The sequence below is a fragment of the Falco naumanni genome, chromosome 11, assembly GCF_017639655.2.
Source record: "Falco naumanni isolate bFalNau1 chromosome 11, bFalNau1.pat, whole genome shotgun sequence".
Taxonomy (NCBI): domain Eukaryota; kingdom Metazoa; phylum Chordata; class Aves; order Falconiformes; family Falconidae; genus Falco; species Falco naumanni.
The window spans coordinates 9,414,432-9,429,381 of record NC_054064.1 but is presented as its reverse complement, the minus strand read 5'-3'; the positions used below and the strand labels follow the sequence as shown (position 1 = coordinate 9,429,381).

At 50.1% G+C, this 14,950-nt stretch overlaps 1 protein-coding gene across 13 annotated transcripts in view; it reads right to left on the bottom strand.

Moving 5' to 3' along the window:
* PACS2 (phosphofurin acidic cluster sorting protein 2) overlaps positions 1–14,629 on the bottom strand; it is an 83,318-nt gene extending 68,689 nt beyond the window's left edge. For 8 of the 13 annotated variants that reach the window (XM_040610206.1, XM_040610208.1, XM_040610207.1 and 5 more), the window contains exon 1: positions 14,433–14,629. In XM_040610206.1, the coding sequence (XP_040466140.1) occupies positions 14,433–14,560 (128 nt within the window). In that variant the 5' untranslated portion in view covers positions 14,561–14,629. Of the gene's footprint in view, positions 1–9,688; positions 9,710–13,595; positions 13,739–14,432 lie in introns of those variants that run through there. The other 5 variants (XM_040610213.1, XM_040610214.1, XM_040610216.1 and 2 more) reach the window with 4 other exon arrangements.
* Between the last annotated feature and the right edge of the window lie 321 nt (positions 14,630–14,950).

Here is a 14,950-nt window from a genome sequence, read left to right as displayed (position 1 = left end):
CAAGGTGCAAAGCACTTCTCCCCCCGCCTCCCTAGAAGCCCTGTGAAGAACCGTATGGCTTTACTAATATTCACCAGATAGTTTTACCGTGACCCATTCTACAGGGAAGTGTGCGCTGACTCCAAGTCCGCTGAGAAGCCAAGCGTTACATATTGCTTTCGCAGCTCAAAACCACAACAGTGGCTTGTGGCAATGCTGAGAGAAGCCAGGGGAGAAATAAATACCGCAAGAACACGGGAGGCAGTACGCAGCTGGGACTTTGGTGAGGTCAGGCTAAACCTACTCACAACCCAGCTCTGGACCAGAGCCTGTACTCAAGCACCTGGGTGCAACAGGTTTTTTGATCCAGAGATCCCCTTGAATGTTAGTGCTGTACAAAGGCAGAAACACTAGGAGCCAGGTTACTTGGACCTGCAGGAGAACAATGCTGCAAAGCAAACTAAAGCATCCAAACACAGACAAGGTGTCGCAGCGCTCTCAAAACTAGCCGGCTGCAACAAGGCTTTTACCACCCCGTACCAGGTTAACTTCGATAAGTAGTTCCCGCGCCTTGCCCCGGCACAGCCACCAATCCCCCACAAGGTTTCAACAGTTTATCTACTGGCCATGCTGTTTCTTCATCCTCTTCAGGCCAGTCCACCCTGCTTCTTGCCTCTGCTGCATCCAGATTCTTTCTCGGGCTCCTCTTCCAGCCAGGCTCTCCTCATCCAGGCCCTATGCTTCTCCCAATCTCTCCTACATTCAGGGTGCTCTGTCTTCTCCCTCTGCTCCCTCCAGGTCTCTCTTCATCCAGTGCTCCTCTTCCATACCCCTTAGAGCTATTTAACTACTCAGCAGGAACCAGCCACAGCTGCACCTTATCCACATCAACCAACCCACTGCCCCTGAAGCCAGCCCACAGCTGTATATTATCAACGTTAATTAACCTGCCCTCATTCCTCTATAATTCCTCTACAACAAGGCAGATGCATCTTCAACACATGGTACCATCGGCATCTATGCAAGGGCATCAAGAAGAGTGGAGCACTTTGCACTCAACATGTGCACAGCAAGGGACCAGCACTAGAAAGCTGGCCTTGAATGCAGGTGCAGCAGGAACATAAACAGAACCACTTAGCACTGCCAGGCTGCATGTACATTTAGGTTACGATCCTGGAACAAGGAAACAATTGAACGAACAGCGAAAGCTTATTATAAATGGTTTTCTAAGGACACTCAGCAGGACCTGTCATTTACATATCAGAAAAACAGGAGCATGCTGACCAAAGGCTGAATTGAGAAAATCCACCTCTGAAATCCCTTCTCCCTGGAAAAAACACTACCTGCTTGCTTGAGCTAAGCACTGGCCAAGGCTTCTGATCCTCCAGCACATCCCCATGGGCCAAGGGTAAAGAATCACCAGAATTTTGTCTCAGTGAGCAGCTTTACACTTGAGGGGCTACATGCTACATGTTGGGAGGAAAAAAAATCCTCTGATCTGCTTTGGTATCTGCAAGCAGCTGTCTCAGATCCTCACTGGGACTGAACATGAGCAGGCAAAGCTCATCCAAGTACCTGGAGACACTTAAAGTCTATTTGTGAGGCAAGGACAAAGCCTGCATTAATGGTCTTCAACTCTATTAAGCAAAATAAAGCAGAATCCTGACAGAAAGAAGATACAGATCCCGCCAGCCTGAAAGAGAAATTGGAGCACCTTAAATTCTGGCACGCTCTCAGGCACAGCACAGGGAAGAGGTAGAAGAGCAAATAAAAGGGAGTTCAGCCCCTAGCAAGCCACTAGCAACATGAAATATATATGATACAGTTCTTGCAGTTCTCAGCTTTCCTTGCAAATCCTTCATTTTAAGGCAGTGGGTGCAACTTGATCGGGAAAGCAGCATATCATCTTTCTACCAGGTAGAAAGCATGCAGGTATATTTTCATGAAAGGAAAGGGGACATTTTGGAAGGATCCTTTTTGACACTGAAAACTGCCCTCCCAAGAGGAAGAGACCACAGAGGATGGCTGCAGGACAGGCCCGAGGACCTCTGAACAGACCCTACAAACTGTACATCAGCAGGCAGATGGAAGGGTGGAAAGGGCCATGGGAGGAGAGCAGGATTAGAATTATGGTAAGTGATACTCTAACAATAGCTTTCTTTTAAGAAGGAAGCTCTTCCTGCTGTAGTAAATCTATTTAGTCTGAATATAAATTTATACACTGGGGAAGGACCGGATGAAGGACTGGCAACTCCTCAGTCAGCTAAAACCAACTATTTTAAAGCTCCTGCAATACCTACCAAGTAACGTGGACCATGGCAGTGGGGGGATTGTTGCACCCCCTAAGGTGCTGTCAGGGGTTGTTCAGTGGAGCTGCTCCAGCCTTTGCAAGGGCTAGGTGACCTAGGAAGGTCTTTTTCAGCCACGTTTTCTATTTTCATCATTTCTCCCCACCCCAAGAGGTCATGCAGATGAAAACACCAATTTAACTAATGCCAGATGGGAGGTAAGTTAAGCCATATGAATCTTTGCTTATTATGTAATTACCTTCGTGCCTTGTAGAAACATGGAAATGCTTACAGTCACTGGCTGAATATTTTGTACATAAACAAACATTTCTAGGCTGTTATTATTTTAGAGAAATTAAGCCCACATGGTTTTGACCAACTACTCCATTACCACGTGGCACATTTATGAAAAAAACAAGCTTAATTTTGAAGCTACACCAGGAGGTTGCAGACATCAGTCTCCCCCAGCAGCCCAAGATAATACTTATCAAATGTGCTCATCAGCTCACTGTTATAGACTTACTGAGTAGAAACTTAAGATTATTTGTACTCAGTGTTAAATACACCAAATTATTTTCTGCAGAACTCAAGGTCATTTAATTTACTTTCAACAAGTCCCAACACATTAAAGAAAACAGCACTGAGGCAGTTCAAGCTTATTTTGTTACTGAACCAGAGCAGTATGGCAATAGACAGCTTCAGCACCAAACACATCGAACCATGTGCCAGAACATCCAGAGGGCACTTACGTAAAAATCTATGGGGAAACTTCACGTGTACAGGTGAAAGCAGCACTGAGAAATTGTTACAGATACAGCTCTGCAACTCATGCTCTTACTATAAAGTCATTAGCAATTAAAGATCCTGTGCACGGATGCAGAGTTCTGAATGAAGCCAGTTGTATTTGTAGGTGTCCCATTAGAAACCAGGAGCACATGTTAGAATTTGCATAAGAATCGGTGTGAAAGATTCAATTACATCCCCAACAATCTCCAGTAGCTTTGGTTACACTGTCAATTATTCAAGTTAGAAAGCGCCTGTCTGACAATCTCCTTGCAAAAAGTCTAGCTCCCAAAACCTTCCCACCAGAGAGCTCCCCTTATAGCCCAAATGAAGGAAAGACCACCTCCACCCCAACCATCTCTTCCCCTTGACCTACTCCGTAGCTCTGAGCTGGAGAACACACACAAAACTTTGGACCACCCAGGGCTTCCAGCATGCAGCTAAAACACAAGCCTCTAAACAAGGGGCTGGACTTCTCCTCTCACAGTCACTAAGAGTCATTTCTCCAGCCTAAAGAGAAGGTCTGCTAAATTAGAAATGTGGTGCATGCACTGGAAGCACGCAGAATCACTTACTGCTTCCACTTCATGACTTTACAGCAGCAGCAGCACTAGATTAAATGGGCTACCCGATTTGTCCTCATCTCCACACTCTGCCTGCACAACCATTTGGACCATCACACAGCAAAGCACAGCAGAGAACCGGTCCAACTAAAACCCAACCCACCTCCTCACCTCCACCCTCCAAATCCTGCCCTGGTCTGCTTTACCATGTGAACTCTCAAGCGCTTGCACTGGCACAAGGCAGAAGGTGCTGGCAGACAGCAGCTTAAGCAGGTAGGTTGCAAAGAACCACCAGACCCATCAGCCTTAAAGGAGCTGGCAAAAGCTGGCTATAACCTTACCTGAAGAGCACACAGCTCCACGTACATCTGAGAAAGAGTTCTTCAGTGACCGAGCTATTGGAGCTTTGCTGTAACAGGCAGGGACTGGTAAATGCGTGTGTCTTACATCCACAACTACCCACTGCACAGATGGAACATTAAAAAGATACAAGAGCACTGATGCTGGCTCCCCATGGCCGGGAAATGGGCTGTGAATGGTAATGTCCGTGTCCCCGTTACAAACCATAGAGTTCACATGATTGAGGCAGCAGTGAAATCAGGACACGTGTGACAAGGTGAAATAAAGACTGCACACGTATCTGATGAACTGGAAAGTTTGCAGCATTATCTTGAGATTAGACCCCACGTTACAGACACTCATTTTCAGAGCAGCCCCTCCAGAGGCAGTCAAATCTAGCTCTGGCACAGCCTCCAGCTGAAGTGTGCTCTCCCTGAAGAAACTCAAGACTGAGTGACCTCAAATGATCCTGCTATATTTGTAAAAACATGTGCGAGGAGATGTCCTCCAACAGCCCTACGACTTTCATGGGCTTAGGAAAGGCAGAGCACTTCTTGTCAAGATTCCTGCCTGAACAGGGTTAAGAGTTACGCTGCCAGACCAGCTCCCTAAAAGACAAGAGAGAGGTATCAGCCTCTCCAGCGTGAAAAACGGGGCTGCCCTTTTGAAAACACAGACTGAGACCCACAATCCCAGAGCCAAATGCATCCAAAGAGAAGCCATGCCTCCAGCAGGTCCAACAGAACCTCACAAACTATTCACAGACTGACATTTTAAGCTGGTACAAAGCCCCCCAGACTCTCAGTTCTCCAGTTTCAGGATGCACTGCAAAAACAGTAGGTAGACAGCAAACTCTCTGCGGTAAAGAGAAGGCTGTGCTCCTCTGCAGCTGGCCCTCAGCAGCTTCCAGGACCGCTGTGAGACCTGGTGGTGCACCAGTTGGAAAAAGTAGCATAATATATGGAAAGGAAGGCTTGGCTGGGAATGGCCTCAGACATCCTAATCATGAAACTGCACCCATACATAAACTGATAGGAGACCACACTGCTGTGTGAAAGGGCAGCCTGGTCCACCTTGACTGTGAGGTCCCACTTCTGATCTAAGCCACCTACTAGACTTCCTTCCCCCCGCCCCCCCTGCATTAGGACAAAGCAGGTGGGCTGAGCACTGCAAATTGTTTCTCATCCAGAAGCAGCAGCATGGCTGTGCAGGTTCCTCTCACGGTATGCCCTGATAAGCAGCTGCAAGAAAGGGAATTGCACTGGTTTAAAAATCCTACAATAGCTGCTTCATGATAAGTCATTGTCAAGTTACAATCTCACCGCTTTAAAGAGAACTCCCAACAGACCAATGTGCTCTGAAGGCGCAGCCACCATCAGTTCTGAACGAACAATGTGCCTCAGCCTTCGCAGTTGTCCCCTCTGGCCAACGGCTGCTGCATGCTCCTGCATATAAGCCTAGCTGACTGCAGGAGCATGTCACCAGCTTGCCACAGTGGCACAGTCACGGCACAGGGCAGCGCAGCTGGGTCCCTCGGCAAAGAATTCCCCCTGCAACCCACCGCAGCAGGAGCCAGGACATGTTGGGGACCACTCACACAGGACACGGCAGATGTGACACTTGTGGACCTCTGCCTGGTTCTCAGAAGCTGGGGACTATCTGCATTAACCACATTCCCCAGGCGGAGATTGTGCTCTCAGCAGAAAGGGGATACAGACTTCTATAGACTATATATAGATAAGGCTTCCTAAGAATCTCTCGACAGGGGTTATTCTCTGCTCTATATCTAGATCTGGCCTAGTGCCTGTTGAGAAACATGTATTGGACAGGCACATGTGCAAACTGCAGCTCATTTTGGTCATTAATGAGTGCCCTGCACGACAAACCCTTGAAACACAGGCCAGAACCACGTCAGGAACTCTGTGGTTTTCCCATGTCTCCATTTGCAGCCCTCCATGTGTCTCCCTGCAGAGGTGAAGACCCCTTTAGAAATCTCTCTCCTGCACATGATATTTACTTACCAGCAGCAAGAAACACCTCCCAGCCCTCACACTTTGTAGCTTTGTAGAAAAATAAAGAGCAGGAAAGGATTTTTATAGTCAAGCTTAAAGCAAAGGGGTCTGATGAAAGGAGACAGTGTCTTTCTTCAGGAGATTTTTAGCAGCAAAACAAAGTGCTTTGCTCATCAGTGAAAACATGTTTCACCTCACCCTGCACACAGGCACGCACTTGATCCCTCCTCCACCTTTACACCCTCACATCTTCAAACCAGCACTTCTCTCCAGCCCCAGCAACACACACTGAAAAAAAAAAACATCCTGGATTGCCATGTTTGTTCCTTTTTAGAACGAAAGAAAACTACCTCCCCAAGGCCCAGGAGGACCTGCAAGCTGTGCAGGTTTTCGTTAAACAACAGTGTTCCCTCTTCTCTACTCCCTTCCACTAACCTCCCACAAGCTCCAGAGCACCCGACTGCCAAAAAGGTGAATGAGACAGAGAGGGGAGTTGGTTTATCTTCCGACCAAACAAGACCTTGAGGGGGAAAGTCCCACACATCTTAAAGCACTGGGGAAAAGGTGGTAAACTACCATTTCCCAGCAACAGCAAAGCGATCACATTTATTTATTTAACTTTAGTACAATTCGGATGAATCACTGCGGGAAACAGGGCGATTTTTGATCAAAACTGCCTAGTGTCCGGGTGCTCTTCCCTGCCCAAATGACACCCAAATGACACACACTGTCCTTGGGGGCATTTCCCAACACGTTCAAACATCCGAGACAAACAGTTAGCTCTCCAAACCAGTACAGAGACCGCACAGCACACACTGTGCACAACATCAAAGTTGATATTTTATGCTAATCTGCCTGCTTACAGGAGAACAAATGCTATTTTCCTTGACAACTCTTCTGAAATAAGATCTGAGCAACCATGCAGATTTCAAACTCTTTTGAAATATCAGTAAAACAAACACTCAGTTTCAGTTTTCAGTGCAAAATCTCCCCCAGGAACGGCCACTTGGCAGGTCAGGCAGACAGCAACTTCCACCCAGCCTGCAGGAGCTGCACCCAAAATACAGGTGCTGCAAAGGTGCAGCAGGCGCCATGCACCACCCCAAGCCAGGCAAACAGCAGCACCCTTTCTGGCTTGCAGACCTCAGCTCTAGTTTACATGCATGAAAGCCTCCACAAAGCAAACCTCACAGCACGCAAGCTGCTCTGATCTTTATTTTTGCTACACACTTTAAAAATTACAATGCTTTCCCACTGGAGCAGGGGAGGTCCAACACCGGCACTTGAGCTCCTGATCAAGAACAGTTATAGCCCTGCAAGAAACAGCACTGGAAGCCAGACTGCCCTGCAGACTTGCAGCTGCCAGATGAAAAGAAACAGTCGGGCTGTCTCAGAAGTAAGGCACAGCTCATACCAAGTGACAGCCATGCAAAGCGCTGCAGGAAAGGCTGAAGCGGTTCTAGGGGAGGAAACGGGTTCCGGACTCCAGCATGCAACCAGAGAGCCCATGCACCTACTTTTCCAAACACATGGAGCTCATCTCCTCCTCCTTCCCCCAGACTCGGGCTCACCAGGCAGACCTGCAGACCCTCTACTACAGTTGCACTGATCCAAGGACAGGGCCTACATGTGCAGTAATCACCAGCCACCCTCATTTTTGAGGAATCCCTGCTCCAGAGCTACTGGCTGCAGCATACCCATCAGAGCCGTCTAGGCAATTCATTGTTTTAAACAAACGAGTGATTAGCCAGGATCTACTCTCTCCTTGTGCAGCTGGCTGCACGCCCTGCAAGCCTCCACGTTGCTGTACAGTACCATAATCCAATTAAACCTCACCATGAGAGGAGCTTCACGCTATCACATTCAATTAGGCAGTTAAGCCTCTTATAATCTGCACATTAGGATCCATCCAGGCTAACACTCCCCAGCACTGTTTGGGAGGTGGCACTCTTCGACCAAGCAAAGACACACATCTGTCACATCTGGAGCCACAGGAGAACCATACAGCTTAGGAAATTCATCTGGCTGGATGACAGGGAGGTAGAAGCACAGGAAAAAGAAAATACAGTATCCAGTTCCTGCCCGCTCACAGTTACATGCTCTCTGAGCCTCCCTGCTCCCCAACTTCCCGCAGAAATGGGGCAGTTCTGAAGGAGCACAAGGGGCCCAGAGGAATTTCACTCTCTTAATAAGTTAATGGAAAGGCGAAGGCTAATGGAGGACCTGGCAATAAGGAGTCGTTTGGCAGCCAGCCACCAATTCCATAGGAAACACCCTCCCGAAAAGGTCACCATAACGGTGGCAAAATTTGGCCCAAAAGAATGAGAAAAAGCTGCCAAGATGTGACGCAAATAAAGCCAGCGAGCAGGCCAGCTTCCTGCGCAAGGCCAAAACATGAAGTGCTCTTGGAAAAAGAAAGATTAAGGGTTGCAAGGAACATAATGGCCTCTTGTAACAGCTGAGTTGTTGCTTTTCTTTTCTTGGCAGTAAAGAGGGATGTTTTGTTGCTGGTTGATTAATCTATTATGCAAATCATTTCATAGCTAATTTGATACAGCCACAAGCTTGCCACAGAAATCACCTGCCTGCTCAGAGCTGACGAAAGGTGGAGTATCAATGGCTCCATTCGATAGAGCTTTTATTTCCTGGACAAGCAAGCTGCAGGTTGCCTCTGGCCATGCAGGGCTGCCAGAGCACAGGCCAGACTGCCAGGGAACACGAGGAGAAGGTCCCTTGGGCACCTTCACTCGGTGGAAGGCAAGGAGGCCCTTCGGAAGAGCAGCCCTTTCCTTCCTTCCTGGAAGGCAAGGAAGCAGCGCCCTTCTGCAACGGGCAAGTGCAAAACATCCAGATGAACACCATGTACAATCCCATCCAATATCCTTTTGCTAGCAACTTTGAGATTTTAAGACTTTTGCAGAACTGTTCTTGACACGCACAAGCTTCACCTTACATCAACTGTAAGGTGAAGCTTACATGATGTAAAAGATATAATAGGTCTAACTGGATGTTTGATCCCAACAAACCACTCGGCTTCTAGACAGAACATTTTTTCCACTGAATACAAGAGTCCAAATTACATTCAATAGTATCATACAAAGTGACAAACTTAGTAACTGCTGCAATAGGATTTACATGGGGAGCACTAAGGGATCATCTGATCTTGCCGAAAATAATGTCATTTCAGTCTTGATCTCTTCCACAAAACTAAGGAGGAGAAACAGGATCTCCTGGCTCTAAGAATAAAGGGGTTGGTTTAAGCCACTGCACTTTACTCCAAGCATTTCACCTCCATCGCTCATTTGTGGATGCTTTCCTTCATGCATCTCAAATGTTCAACAACACCTTAATGGTGGGGTTTTTTTTAAAGCCTGTCCTGTGCACTCATTTGTATTCAATTTCCTTCAGTGGTAAAATGTTAGGCATTCCATGCTATTCAAAGTCAAAACAAAGCCTCCAAATAAGCACTTCTGAAACGTACCTAGTCATCTGAGTAATTAGACATTTTTCTAGTTCCAAATGTACTGAAAATCTACAGTCAGCTCCCAATGAACGTGCCAGCAGTTATCCTAACAAACAAGAGTTCTCTCCTAAATGATAGCATACCAGTAGATCAGGAGGTGAAGATACATTTAAGTTAACATCTCCCCCTATTTGAATTAATCAGCATTTTTAATTATGTAGCATCACCTGATCATAATTATTATTCTAGCAATCTGTCTACCTTTCTGCCGATATGGCACATAGTTGCCATTGCTGAAGCCAGGCCAGGACACGCTCTCACTGGCCCAGAGAAGTTCCCGTCCCCAGCGTAGGCACACATCCTTCATACCAAGGGGCAAAGGCTCTCCCTTCCAAGCACATCTGCAGCAAACTCTCACAGAGAACAGCCAGCCGTGGACTTGACGCAGGTCACAACCCCCTCAGCCGGAGTCTGGGAAAGGGAATTAACACCACACAGAGGTGCAAACATGCAGATTGCTGCAGTGGCTCCATGCCCCAGCAGACCTCACTGCATCCCCCCTAATCACACACCCATGCCATTACCTTTACGTGGTCGCAGACCTCTTTGCAAACCACTGCAACTCATTAACTGACAGGCAGCAAGATACATCAGAGGAAGAAGATAGGAGCTGGCACAGGGAGAGGAGCCCTGGGGCATGGGCAAACTGTTAGGATCCACTTGGCTGCTGTGAACCCACAGCCTCACTCCAATGAGTTCCCACTGCCCCTGGGGATGTCCGCACCAGGGCTGGTGTGAAAGTTCACATGCTTCAAGGCCATCCCACAGCACGCTGAGCAGTAACATCCCTGCACCAGCAACCTCCTGTTCAAGTCCAGGGGATGTGTGTGGACTCCCTTCATGTTTCCTCAACCAGCAGGCAGGCTACAGAGGCAAGCCAACACATGCAATACTCAGGCAGTGCCCAGTAAACAACCTCAGATCCCCAGCACTGTCTTTTCCTTGGTCTATTCCACAGGCTTCCTTTGTATCTCCATGGGACACCAGGCCCACTCCCACCCCATACACGGTTTGCTCTGAATACACTCCACTTTACAGTTCAAAGCTTTGCAGGAACTTTTTCAAGGATGTGACAAGGCAGTAGCGTAGAATGAAACCCATTCTGAATGGGAGCACTGACTCTCACGTTCTCTTGCTCCAGCAGACCCCCTTCCAACAAAACTTTGCCCCCAAAACCTCTCTTTCTCTAGACAGCCTCCCCATGGTGCTGCCTCCTCATGAGGCTCCTTCAGGATGGGATGACACTACATCCTGCCATTCAGACCCACAGCTTCATCAAGAGATTGGAAAGAAGAAAAAAAAATAATCCACAGAATAATTCTTACTTTTCAGTGTGAGGAAACTGAGGGAAAAAGTGTTGATTCTCTCACAGACATGCAGCAGAAAGGTCACTCTCAGTTTTTACAGGTGGTAGGGAGAACTTTATGTAATGTAACGTTCCTCAAAGGAAAACATTTCAATGCACAGAAGAAACAGCAGAAAAAGGTAGGCATCTCTCCCTTCTGGTATGTAGCGGTTACACCCAGATAGTGAGACAGTTTGAGTCACGTTTCTGGGATGACTAAAAGAAAGTACTTGCATTTCAGGACTATGGTCAAAACCCTCAGGAGCTACATGTGCTGAAGAAAGGAATCAGACAATCATTTCTGCAAATGGCAGAAGAGAAAGGGAAACCAGCACCAGTGCAGAACACCACCGAACCTTGTGTTTCACTCAAAACACACAATGGCAGAACAAGGCTATGACTCCTCACTATTATTCTTCCTAAGTTTAGACACAGCCTTGTCACACAAGGAAACTCCACGGACGCACCAAGGCAGCCTTCCAGATTTTACTGACACCCCACCCAAGCCAAACGGGCTCTCAGTAAATCACCCGCCAAAGAAGAGTTGTGTGGAAGAGCAGTGCTTTAGGGATCTCCCTCCCACAGCCCAGTTCTCAGCCATCATCTGGGAAGCACAGACCACCTCCGCATGAGGCCCTCCACCTCAACACCCACCCACACAACACGGGGCAATGCAGGCACAGCCCGCTCCAGGCACCGCTTCCACCCAGCCCCTCCTGCTCCAGCTCACTGCAGCAGAAACAGCTTAGAAACGGGGTAAGATTTATTGTACCAAAGAGAAAAGGGAAGGAAACAACACTCCTTCCCCAAACACATGCCCCTTTTCCATGAATCCTCTGCCTTTCTGCCAAGTTCAAGCCTTCTCAACTAGGAAGGCCTGTCCTGTTCAACAGAAACCCCAAGGGGAACTTGTGGAAACCTCAGGAGAGCCCAAGACAGTTCGACAGTACTCGACCACACACCATGGCCCACTCTCCTCCACATCCTCCTTTCATGTCCCAACAGATCTCTGCTTGAACAACAAGCTCGTTTTGAATATTGTTTTCCCCACAGAACACTTTTCATCGCAGTCTCTCTCGCTTTAACACAAAGAATCTTAAATGCTGCTGTGCCACAGGAAAAATCGTTACAATAACTTAAAATACAGAAGCAGTAGTATGACTTAAAGGTTTTCAAACTCCTGCGTTCTCTGACAGAGGTTTGTGGCAGAGCCTGTAATGAAATGCAAAACATTGACCCAGTCACAAGACACGATGTTAAATGATTAGAAACAGAACTGAGCGTCCAGGCTCTGCCCCCCATCCCCCCCCCACTGCTGCTACAGAATTCAGTGTTTGCCCAGCACATGCAGCATAGCACACACCTCACCGTGCTAGCGGGCTAACACCGCTGCAGAAGCCGCAACCTCGGCTGCTCCTGACTTCACTTCAAATTAAGTAAAAACACTTGGCAGCCACAGCTACAGCTGCAGGTCTGCCATACGCTGCACCCCATGCGCAGCCCCGGCACGCTTGCCCAGCCCACGTGGGGCAGCCTGCGTCCAGGGGGGCTCTGGCAAGACCTGCTAATTTGGTCAGCAGCAGCAGATGCGGCAGCTGCATGTCTGCTTATTCCCCACCCCGGCTCTACGAGAAAAGGGCAGCCAGGAACGGCAAGCAAAGGCGACAGCAACAACAGGGCTGAAACCAGAGGGACCCACTGCTACACACAAACTCCCTCGTACAAAAGCTTATGTTCCTAGAAGGTCCCAATTGCCCCAGTTCTCCCATCGATGCCTCAGGCCCCACGGCATGCAATCAGTGCTTTCACCATCCCTTGCTTCAGTAATTCCAAAACTTCCCTCTTCAAGCCCCAGTTCTGCCCCACCTGCCCAGATACCCATGTGTCTTTTGCATCACCAGATTCCTGCAGGCACCTCGACCAGCTGCCTGCAATCTGCTGCCCACCACAGTTCAAGCACCCAGGCCCCAGCCTAAATGCCAAGTCCTGTGCAGATGCACCCCATCCCTTACCACATCAAGGCAGGGCCAGTGTCCTTACACTGCATTTTCTGGTCATCTACAGATCTGCAAACGAGCAAGCTAGTTGTGAGCACATTTTCAGATCTGCAACTATCAGCACAAATGGTAATGCAGAACTAAAAGTCCTTGACAGCGATGGACGTTTGTTTTTTTATTTCAGTTTAACAGCCACTGTTACCAGGTTGGATGAGATGGGAACCCAACTGCCCTCCTGTAGTCAAGGGTGCAATGGAGAGAACAGTTTTCAAAACAGCGTTACAAGAGGGGCCTCCGTGCCCTCTGTACACCACCAGGGTCAATGTGAATTGCACTGGAACCTGCTGCAAAAATTCCAAGTGCACCAACCGCCCTCCAGCTTCTCCCATGAAGGCAACTCCTTCCCCAGCAAAAGGTTTCCTTGAAGAGGGGCACATTCCCCTCGGTGCTAGTCCCCTTCCAAGACCTCCCGCTGTGGAGAAGGAAGGCTAAGCAACACACAAGTGGAAAAAGTCGCTGCCCGACACAACTCCAAAGCACTCTCAGCACAGATAAGACCATCTGCAACTGCAGGACTCGGGTTCTCCTCTGCCCCACACTATCTTCCTGCCCACAACGTCAAAGCCCTACGACTGTGGGTAACGTGTAAGCTAAGATAGTTACTAGCCCCACAGCAAGCCGCTAGCCCTACAAGACAGGGGCATGGCCATCAAGTCCAACCTGCTATCTGGATGGCGCAGAAGACTGAGGGATTTGGGGGGGTTACATTCCTGTGAGGTCAGCCCGATGGCTCTGTTCCCTTTTTGCTCACTTGCTGCATTCCCATTAAAAAGAAAAGAGAAAGAGGAGCTCTTCAAAGATTCATCTTCAGCACGTTTAAATCCTCAGAGGCGTTCTGTTAAAGCCAGACTTGAAAAGCACAAATTTTATAAAAATTAAAAGGGATCCCTCCCATGTGGGCTAAAAAAAGCACAGGCAGGGATCTCACCCGCGCGTTTATAGGCACCCAAATGCACACCAGAGGCGGGGAAAGATTCGAGCCTGGGAGCGGGTGAAACGCCAGCTGGAGAGAAACCGGTGCCCACCCGGGCAGCCGGGAGCGGGGCATTTACCAGGCCAAGGCACGTTAACGCGACAGCCCACAGGGAACGGGGGGGCTCGGGGGGCACAACCCGGGCCGGGAAGGGCCCCCAAACCCGACCGCCGACACCCCCTCCCACCAGGTTATTTTGGGGAGGGGCGGCACTCTCCCACCGTGAGGTGACTCCCTCGCAGGGCTGACAGAGGACAGCAGCTTAAGCTCCCCGCCCTCCTTTTTTAGGGCTGGAGGGTCCCTGCACCCTCCCCACCCCAGAGCCCCCCGGAGGGGTCGGGGGAATCCTGCCCACCGCTGTGTAACGGGGAAGGGTGGGACACCCGAAAGCGGAGGGAATGGACCCTCATACTGAGGGAAGGACCGCAAAGCTGTAGGGGAAAGCGGGATCGAGAGGGCAGCCCCCGAGGCCTCGCGGCTGGGCGGGGGTCTCCCACCGCCGGAGGCCCGCATCCAGCGGCGATGCGCCGGGGGCTGCCCGCTGGAGGGGAGTGGTCCGCCCGCCGTTACCTGGGGACGCAGCTAGGGCTGGAGCCGTCGATCTCCCAAGTGGCGAAGAGGTTCATAGGCACGGGCCGCCCCAGGGCCCCGGCACCGCCCGGGAAGCTGAGGCGGCTCCGTTCTGCCGCCGCCGCCATGGCTGCCGGCCTGGCGCGCGCCCACCGGGCCGCCGCCGCTGCCGCCTGCGCCACCGCCCCGCCCCGGCGGGGGGAGTGTCACGTGCGGGGGGGCGGGGCTCCGAGGGGCGGGCCTCAAGTGCCTCCAGGGAGGGTCTCTCGATGGGGCGGAGCCATTGGTTAGGGAGGGGATGGGGGCGTGGCTTTAGAGTGCGGGCGTGGTTTTCCGAGGGGGCGGGGCTCCAGTGGGGAGGGGGCGTGGTGCTGCGGAGGGGGCGTGGCCAGGATGGCAGCGTGCCTGTGCCTGGTTCCCGGCAGCCCTCCGGCCCCCAGCCGGGGCCCCCTAGCGGCGGGGCCCTGTTGCCGCCCGGGCGGTTTCCCCGTAGCGCGGCCGGAAGCGCCTGTGCGGGC